We start from the raw sequence: 10,330 nt of genomic DNA on the forward strand, positions 1-10,330 counted from the left end.
CTCCTAGCACTTTCCTCTAGTTCTTTTACTTTCCTTTGTCCCACTATCTTGCTCAGCCTTCATTTGGGATTACAGTAATTACTCTAGGTTATATTACCCTTTCTAATGCCCCACCAGGACCCCTACACACTCCTCACCTCCTCACCACCTTTTTGGATCACTTGTTGTTCCCTTGTTCCTGGTATATATATAATCCTGCAGCAATGGTGCATGGATAGATTCACAGGCAAAATGGTGTGAGGAGAGTGGAAATAAACCCACAAATACACACACACACATATTTGTGTATTAGTATTAACCTTTGCTACAAATATAACCATGAATATTGTGGAGCCTATCTGGGACAAACTTATTAGAAAAAACTTCTTATACAGATACAAACACCGTAGAGGAGTGAGTCACAGCACCCCAGGCTCAGGATCATAGTCCCAGGGGACATTAACGTTGGTTAAGTTTAAAATAATACACAAAGACAATGTTCCATATCCTACCTGACTGAGTAGCAACTGGGATCTTAAAAGTTAAGAATAGCCAACTAAGGTGCAGCTATTTGAAGAAAGAATGCAAGAATCATATAATAGTTTAAAGGAACACTTCCATTTCAGTCTCCATCACCCTGAGAAGAGAAGGAGTAGATGATGCCTGTTAGTATGACTAACTACTCTGAAGGTGATCACACGAACAGGTCTTGAGTAGAGGGGGAGAAAAATGTGGAACAAGACCTAAAACCCTAAGACCAAGTTGACTTGTTGGCTAGAGACTGGTGGCATCTGTGAAATTATTATTCCCTTGTCTCCCTTCAAATCTGGCACTGAAACCATACCCATGGTTCAATTTTCAACCAAACATTGTAATGGGAGGATAATACTATCAGTGAGATGTGCACATCTTAGAATAACCAAACATTTGGGATCAAGAGGGCGATACCCACACTAAGACAAAGTACAGGATGGTTAGAAATGCAGATGGAATGGAAGCAGAAAACAGAAAGAAGGGGGGCAAGTGAAGTTATCTTGTGGATATTACAATCAATGATAAAACAAAATGTACATGAAAAAGCTTCTTACAATTCACAATAAAATGTTTTTGTTGTTGTTGTTTTAATACTTGAACTTAAAAAAAAATCAACCTTAAAATAAGGACACTTTTCTCCATTAAAATTCAGCCATGCTGCAAATGATTTGAAGTTAGTAGGTACAGACTAAAAGGTTGATATTTTAAACCAATCCAGAGATGCCAAATAAAAATGACTGGTGATAAATTTTCATAAATATTAAATTAAAAAATCCTATGGAGCTCAGTTTTACTTGGTAATATGATGAAATATGACAGAACTTTTAAAGTTTTCTTTCATTAAAATCAAAGAGTCATTGCTTTTCTGCTGTGTGTTAGGTTGTGGAATTTGGTTTTCTGAGTGTGTAGAGGGGTAGTTAAAATATATTTTCCTATTTTATACAATTATGATCAATAAGTGACATCATAATTTATGTTGGCTCCTGAAACTTACTCAACACATACAAACAATTTTAATTTTTTTCTAGAAAATTAAAATCCACATCATTTGGTAAATACTGTATCTTGCACAATAATTTCCTAATTGTCTTACGCAATACTTAAATGATGTTCATTTTGCCATAAAAATTCTTTATTGTTAAATGTTGACTGTAATCAGTGGGATTACATAGAATTTCAGGCTACTGGACAGGTCTGCCACAGAATCCTAGGCTGAGATTTTCCAGGTGAAAAATTACATGTGCTTTTGATAAATAACTAAGGATATGATTGCCCAAATTTATATGTTTATTTCACTATATTTTGCATACGCGATAATACTTCATATCTTCAAAATATTTACTTTGTGAACATGTGATTAATGGATTAAATAACAAGACTTTCATATTAAATCAATTATTTCTAATAAAGTGGAACATTAGTTCACATTAGGATAAATATTTGTATTTATTTTACCTTACAATATATGTTTTTTTGTTTTCTTTACAGACTCATAGAAACCTTTTATATATTGTGTTATTAACTCTTTCTTAGTAAATAAGTCAGAATCCTGCTCTTTTGAGATGGATTAGTCAATAATAAATAATTTACTAGGATTACTCAATAATAATTAATTCTATTTATTTAAAAATAATTTTATTAATGTATACATCACATACCAGTCAATTAAATCATTCAATCATATTAAGAAGAATTGTGCAACCATCATCACAACCACTTTCAGAACATTTTCTTTTAATAACATTTTCTCTCCAATTTTTTCTATCTATTTTGTTACTTACAGTGGAATTTAAAGTTTGTTACATCAAGTATTTCATTTAAAAATAATGGTGTGAGGGGTGACTTTTTAAAAAGACATTAATGCACATATTATAAACCTTGACCAGTATCTAAAAACAAGAAAATAAGAAATTTAACAATGAAATTTTCTGGCTGCAGGATGCTTTATCCCTTCTAGAACATTGGTAATTAATTGCTCATTCATTAATGAAAGGTTGGGCAAACATAATTAAATGGCTGTGAGATCAGCCTCATTTTTCTATACATTAAGTAATTAGGGCTGTGTTTATTAGCTTCATGAAAAATATAAAGTCAACATGAATATTTCACCTTCATTTATCAACTTAGGTTCACTTTATTTCTTGGAGAGTAATGGAATTTTTTTGATTAAGTCAAAAAAGGCTTGCTTAACTTGCGTATTCCTCAGGGTATATATGAAAGGATTCAGCATTGGTGATATGGATGCAATAAGCAGTGACACAATTTTATCAATCTGCACATCTTCTTTCCCAGAAGTTTTGAGATAGATGAAGATGCAGCTTCCATAGGAGATGGAGACTACAATCATGTGGGAAGAACAGGTGGAAAAGGCCTTTTTCCTTTGTTGAGCTGAAGGGAATTTTAGGATTGTCTTAATTATATACATGTAGGAAAAAACAACACATATAAGAGTAATGATGAAAATCAGTGCAGCACAGGCGATAACCATCCGCTCAATTAACCATGTGTCTGAGCATGAGATTTCCAGAAGAGGTAGTTCATCACAGCCAAAATGATCAATGGCATTTGAGTCACAGAATTCCAGATTCACAATTAAGCTAAATGGGGGAAAGATAATTAAAAAGGCCATCATCCAACAACAGATAACAATTGTTTTGCATACTCTGAGGTTCATGATTGTCATATAATGCAGGGGTTTGCAGATGGCCACATACCGATCATAAGACATAATGGCCAAAAGGAAAAAGTCAGATGCCGCGAAGATATCTATAAAAAATAATTGAATGAAACATGCAGTATAGGTAATTGTTCTGTCTCCAGTTGATATACTGTACATGAATCTTGGGATACAGGCCGTTGTAAATGAGATTTCCAGAAAAGAGAAATTCTGAAGGAAAAAATACATTGGTGTTTTGAGGTGGGAATCTGCCCAAGTGAGGATAATGATGGTCAGATTTCCACATATACTCAACATGTAGGTGATAAGGAGAAAAATCAAAATCAAAACCTGCAGGTATGGATCTTCTGTTAATCCCAGAAGAATGAATGTGGTTATCGTTGTATGGTTCCTCATTATTGAACTTCAGGCTTATGTCAAACCTATGTGCAAATATCAGAGGAAAGAGAATTGCAGAATTCAGTGACAAAATGAGTCAATGATAAACTTTCACATTCAAACTACATAAGACAAGCATTTTATTTGTTCACCCATGGTATACTTTTTCTAACTTCTTTTGATCTGAGGTCCTTCAGTAAGTGATACTGAATGGATAAATGAATATTTTAATTATTTTTTATTTATATATTTTGTCACTTTTCCTTATAATTATATGGTAATCATGTATGAATGAACTTAACATTTCAAATTCTACCTTGCGCTTGCTCATTTTTATTTTAAACAATCAGATTTATAACTTCACATATCACCAGCTTCAAAACCAATATCTTAAATCTACCCCTTGGATTATACTTCGTGTGCTTTTGATGTCCTCTTTTATTACCTTATGAGACATTTGGGAGTATAATGAATTCAATGTGAATGAACATGAAATATACACTTTAATTCTCCTACTAGAAACGGTGTACCCCACCTTTCCTTTTGTCCAAGTTCCTTTTGTTTGTGACTAGCTATGCACTTTGCATTCAATAACTGTAACTGTTTTCTTTCTACTTCTAAAATCGTTTAAAACTTCCCAAATGTGCATATACATATGATTTAGTTCAATGTATAAACTTAATAACAGCTAACACATAACTATCTTGCTGCAGGCACTGTTTAAAGTGTAGTGCATAAGTTATTGATACAATCTTGTGACGTAGGGAGAGATATAATCTCTATTCTGCAAATATAAAACTCTGATGATACAGAGAGGTAAAATATGTCCCCATTGCTTCCTAGAGATTCACAACTATTGAAATACCAATATTCTAACTGTGAACACTGCAAGTCAATTCATGCACATACTAGAAAGTGTCCTTTAATGTAGACAATGCTTTCTTTAAAAACCCTTAAATGTAAAGTGATTATGTAATTTATTGTAAAATACCACATTTGAGAAACAAATGAGGATATTATTCAAATTGCATTAATGCAATTGGCATAAATGGAACTCATGAGGACACAAAGTAAATCAAGCCTCATGTCACCTTCATTCAACCTTTGTCTCAATTCACATGTACTATCAGAGCTACTGGTCAGTAAAATTTGCTTAACTGACTCATTTGCCTTACCTTATTACTTATAAGTTTTGGTTTCCATTGTTTTTGTCAGCCTCCATTATCAACCCCAAGTTTTCAAGCTAAGATTTTCTAACTTCCACTACATATGAAAGGTATCTATAAGAGAAAGAAATGTTCTTGTGATTTTAAAACATTTTCCACAGAAATTCTTTATAATGCATAATACCAGATCCTTGAATAAATGCCACACCTATATCTTTTTCTGAATGTACTGAGCACTGTATTCACTACTATAGATGTGGTCTCCATGGCACGGCCACTCTCACATGGGCACGGATATGAGCCCACGTTCATGGTGGAAGGAGCTTGACAGAGAGCTAGGCTCTGGAGCAGAGGACTATCATCAGGAGTCCACACTGAGAGTGTGTTTTCCTGGCTTAGAGTAGATGAGCCTATTAGAAAACTGGACTCTCGAGTGTGGCAGTATTATTTGGAGGTGACTCTCCAGGTTACCCTCAGCATCTCCGTTCCTGCGTCATGCTTTGTTGGACTCTCCAGGCATGACAGAGTGGTGCTCCCAGCATTTTAATTGATTTTTTATTATGTCTTAACAGTATTTTTCATCATGCATACTCAATGTTTTTCTCTGAACTGAATCTGGACTCCCATAAATATTAAGTATACACTGTGTTCTATGTTCATATTGATGCTACCATTTTTTCATATAAGCACTTTTACCCTGGGTTTTTGACTTGTCTGTGAGCAAAGTTCTCCCAGGTGGGAGGCAGTTCTGAATTTCCTGTGATCTGGAAGCAAGCAATGAATTTTAAAACGTTACAGAAATCATAAGGGACTTCAGGCACACGTTCAGACCCACTGCGGATGCCACTGGCTACCCATGTCAGCATGTGCACAGAAATGCTTTGGATTTATTTGTTCTGTCAATTTTGGGTTGTGAAACAAAATATTCTACAGCAGCCCACCTTGAAAACAGAATGAACCCCGAAAAAAAATAGGGAAAATAAAGCCTCAGACAATGTATAACTATACTGTTTTTGTGTGTAGCTTTTTCCATATGTATGTTTATCTGCATGTTTGCACAAATTTACACATATGCATACACATATGCATATATCCACATTCTTCCTCCAACCCCCACCCACACTCCGAGACATGGAGGACTTTTCCTACATATGTTCCCTGAAACCAGAATAAATAATTATATTGTAACTATATTTTTAGGGAAAAACATACATTACTAATGACTATTGTAAATGCTGTCATCAAATGTAGTATTTGTACTATTAAACCTACTACTTCAATTATCTGTTTTTCCGTTGTGCCAGTCTAAGGCATAGGGTAAAGACAACTGAAGTCACACACTCATACTTACCGGTACAGGAGTTGGTATTACACGGCATCTCTTGGCAATTTATCACAGACAGCATTTTATTTACAGGAGGCTCAGGGTGACCAGTAGAGCCTTGTGAATGCTGTTTTCTCAAGAACCCAGACTAATCTAGAAAGGACCCTGGAAATTCCCTGTGTGAACACTTTTACTTTTTCTGTGATGCCGACAGAATACATCCTCATTCTCTTAATGCATAAAATAAAGATTTTAAACAAAAGATACATGATACATGTTTTTGTTCTCTAATAAAGAGGAATGGTGGCCATATCCAGACTTATCAATTAATTAAGGATAATTGAGTTGAACTCACAAGTCAGGAAGACATATTTACTCACAAATGTTGAAGCTAGTTACTTTATATAGCCCATGTTTAACAGGAGACAAAAGTGGAACAACACAAAAGGTCCTTTGTGGTCCATCTCTGAAAGTCACTAGGAATCTTCATTCTAATTAGTTTTGGCAATCAGCATTACAAAAGCAGTAAGGGGACAGAGTCCTTAGGGGAAAGAAGATAAGCAGTAGCTCCACATACACCAGGTTTGTAAAAATCTATATCAAATAAGATTTTTTCCTGGATTATTTAAGACACTGAAATTTGTATGAGATTCTTCCCTCCACTAATTGTATTAAGTAATATAATACAATATATTGTTATTAAAACTAAATAATAGAAAGGAAACCAAGGTGGCACTGTAAATTATTTATGAAAATAAGGGTTGAGAATATCCTGTCAAATAAAAGTAAATTTTCTAAAAGATTTTGCAATCTAGCATTTTTATCCAATATACCTGTTTTTCTTAAATTAAATGGTAAAATAATTGAAATACAAGCTCCATTGTGATATTGCAATATTCTAAATTCCTTCCTAGACATGAACCCATATACATATGAATTTACCTGAGAAATGGGATCTTATGTTACAAAGAATGAAGAAACTAAATAGCAAATCAATGGAAACTCTTTTTTCTGAAAGAGGTGTATTCATATTATATAAACTATTTTATAATGTTTTAATAATAAATATTACACTCTGTATGCTGAATAAAAATATAGTCTGCAGTTTGATAGTTCACCCTTTTTATGAAGACATTCCAAAATAGACTAAAGATGTAAACCTTAAAATGTAAGAACAAAAATGAAAATAATTTAAGACTATTTATTTCTATTTAGTTTTATAAATATCAAATCAAGTATTCATCATAGCACATTATAGGGGTATTGATAATTATTATAACTAAAGCTAAAGTATTTATTACATAAGGTGAAATACAATATTTAAAGAATTTTAAATCTGAAAATTATATTTAAACATATATGAGTAGCAGAAAGGTAATAGAACTGAAAATAAAAAAACCTTGGGGCTTAGCTTCTGAGTCTATTTTGGATCAGATGTTCATTTTGTTATACAAGTAATAAGAAATATATTGCTACAACTGTTGTTGGATTTTTCATCAGTGAAATATTACTTGCAGGTGATATTGGTGTTAATAACATTGTTATATATTTTATGCAAAGAAGAGTACTTTGGAATGGATACTAGTATAGATCTTTTATACTCAGTTCACCAAGTAGCTAACTTTAAATTTTCTTCTCATAGATGAGAGAGTACTTCCAGGGTCTCAGCAGCTTGTTGACAAATTTCAATTGGCTTTCCATAATTTCTATGAGCCATGATTTTGGCTAATGACTTCCGTGCTGCATGGACTTCTTCTGTACCTTGACTCTTGATCATAAGCACTTGAATTCATTAAATGTTGACACTTTTTTTGGTACAATGACTCTGGATATTCTTTCCATTTTCTTATTATGTTTTCTATATCATAAAATATTTACCAATGGAATCTTTCAGCATTGGGTCTCGGTGTTTGAATTTTTCTTTTGTACATTCAGATTAAGATCTGCTAAATGTGTTCTTTCTGGTTTTGTTTGTTTGTTTTTTGTTGTTATTGTTTGAAGTGAACATGTTTGTCGCAAGACTCCAAGTTCATTTCAGTTTCACTATCCTTTTTTTCTTTCTGATTTTTTAATTCTACATCTTTTCACATTTCATTATAGTATTTCATTTTGTTTTTCATAGCAGCCCTTTAAATTTTTCTGTTCAGCTCTTGTAGTTCATCTTTTCTTCCATGCACCTTAACTACTCTGCCATTAGGAGAGCATGTTTCAGAGTCTTTCTGATATCTACTTTGTTACTTTTTGTTCTTTCTTGACTTAATGACTTTTTGCTTTCTACATGTATTGTATTTTTGATATCATCCCGCAACTCAACAGGTATTTTGTCATTAATGCTCAAAGCAGTAAATATGTTCTTGAAAATCAAGTGAAATATACTCAGGTTGGATCGGGGCTCCTGTGGACTCATTTTAATTTTCTTCAACTTTAATCTGAACTTAAAAATGAGTATGAATTAGTAAGTTTAAATCTAGACTTTCACCAAGAGTTGATAGTCCTAAGATAGACATGCTACTTATACCCTATATAAGAAACATACAAGAGACCAAATGAAACAGATAGGATGATAATTCTGGAAATCAGAACTCCATATGAAAGGATAAAAATGTGGATTGAATATTAGCTAGACTTTAAAACTAAACAAAAGAGACCAATAGGAAATGAAGGAACAGCTGAATAGTCAGCTGGTCTGATGCAGTGTTGCCTTCTTAAAATTTTCTAGTATCATTCTAGCAAGACAGTCAGTTCATAGCACAAACCTTCAACCTCCCACATCAGGGGCTGACAACCAGAAACTTTCAGTACAAGCCTTGTTCTCTGCATCCTCCTAGTGACCAGAAGCAGGACCGCCCCTTCCCAAACTCACTAATCCAAGTGACTGAATGGACCCCAAGCAAGACAAACTCAAAGAGAAAAAATAAGACATATCATAAATAAACTTCCAAAGGGAAAGATAAAAAGAAAGTCCTAAGACCAATTCCAGAAAAAAAAAAGTTATCTACAATGGGATCCAATATATGTAAGCTCTGACTTCTCAGTAGAAACCATGCAGTTAAGAAGGCAACGAAATGATATGTATTAATCTCAAAAGCTAAGAAAAGCAATGGTCAACCGAGAAACATAGTCACAAATTTGTCTCTTGAGTATTGCAGCAAGAACACTGGACCTTCCAGATACCCTGAAATAAAGGAAATTTTAAAATCTAAATAAACTTTCCAAAATATCCTAAAGAAAGTTTTTTGAAAACAAAGTAATAACCATAGACAAGAGATGAGATTAACATACATGACCACACAATTCGAACGTCAGTTCAGTTATAAAAGTATCAGAATAAAAAAGAAAACCAACCTCATGATTGAAAATAGAGACCAGAATTAGTAATTTGTAAACAAAGATAATTAAAAGTAAATAGTGTGAACAATAGTGTAGTTATAGAAATTCCAGATGAAATGGAATTCAAATAGTTTCCAAGATAAAGCAGATTTTTTTTTAATTTGGAAGGAAATTAATGAACTACAGAGTAGCATAGAAGAAAACAACGTTTATAAAGAAATCAAAAAGCAAACTGCAATAAGGGTTTAGTAAAAAGAGAAAAAATGGGGATAAAAATGAGAAGAATCCAAAAGCAAAATTGATTGCCTATGGAACAATATGGGGACATAGACACTAGAAGGACCGCAGAAAATGAAAAATGCAATAAAATGACAGCCATACACTCATACATATCCAAAATATCACTAAATATAAATGGATTATATGGACCAATCAAGAGACAAAGAGTGGCAGGATAAAGAAGAGAAAGCACCCATCACATGCTGTCTCAAAGAAATGCACATCAGACACAAATGGCAAATAATAACTAAAAGTCAAGTCATGGAAAAATATACTCAGTGAATGACAATCAAAAAGAACAATAGAGGCATATGAATTTCAGATTAAATCGATATGAACAAAACAAAGAATACCATTGTATGATGATTAAAGGGAAAATTCTACCACACTATACAACCATGTAATGTAAGTCTATGACCCAGTGAAACAGCCTCTAAAACACCTATCGTAAGCTCTAACGTGGGGAGGGAAGAGAGGAGAGGGAAAAACAAACAAAAAAGTGAACAAGACCTATAATAAAATGTAAGAGAAAAATAGACAATCTATAAAATAATAAGATAATTTAATATATGAATTAAAATTAAGGACATAACCATTAGAAAGAAAATTCACCAAAAGCACAGAAGAACTAGACAGCAAAATCACCTAGCTTGGCATCATAGA

At 33.2% G+C, this 10,330-nt stretch overlaps 1 protein-coding gene across 1 annotated transcript; it reads right to left on the reverse strand.

The window, feature by feature from the left end:
• Positions 1-2,647: 2,647 nt before the first annotated feature.
• Positions 2,648-3,586, reverse strand: LOC142450927 (olfactory receptor 6C68-like). The gene has a single exon (XM_075552861.1). The coding sequence runs from the start codon at positions 3,584-3,586 to the stop codon at positions 2,648-2,650; it is 939 nt and encodes a 312-aa protein (XP_075408976.1).
• Positions 3,587-10,330: the final 6,744 nt, after the last annotated feature.

The sequence above is a fragment of the Tenrec ecaudatus genome, chromosome 6 (assembly GCF_050624435.1).
Source record: "Tenrec ecaudatus isolate mTenEca1 chromosome 6, mTenEca1.hap1, whole genome shotgun sequence".
In the NCBI taxonomy this organism is placed as follows: domain Eukaryota; kingdom Metazoa; phylum Chordata; class Mammalia; order Afrosoricida; family Tenrecidae; genus Tenrec; species Tenrec ecaudatus.

Excerpts from the sequence above, each read along its gene's own strand:
- LOC142450927 (XM_075552861.1), bottom strand. The coding sequence starts at position 3,586 with ATGAGGAACCATACAACGATAACCACATTCATTCTTCTGGGATTAACA.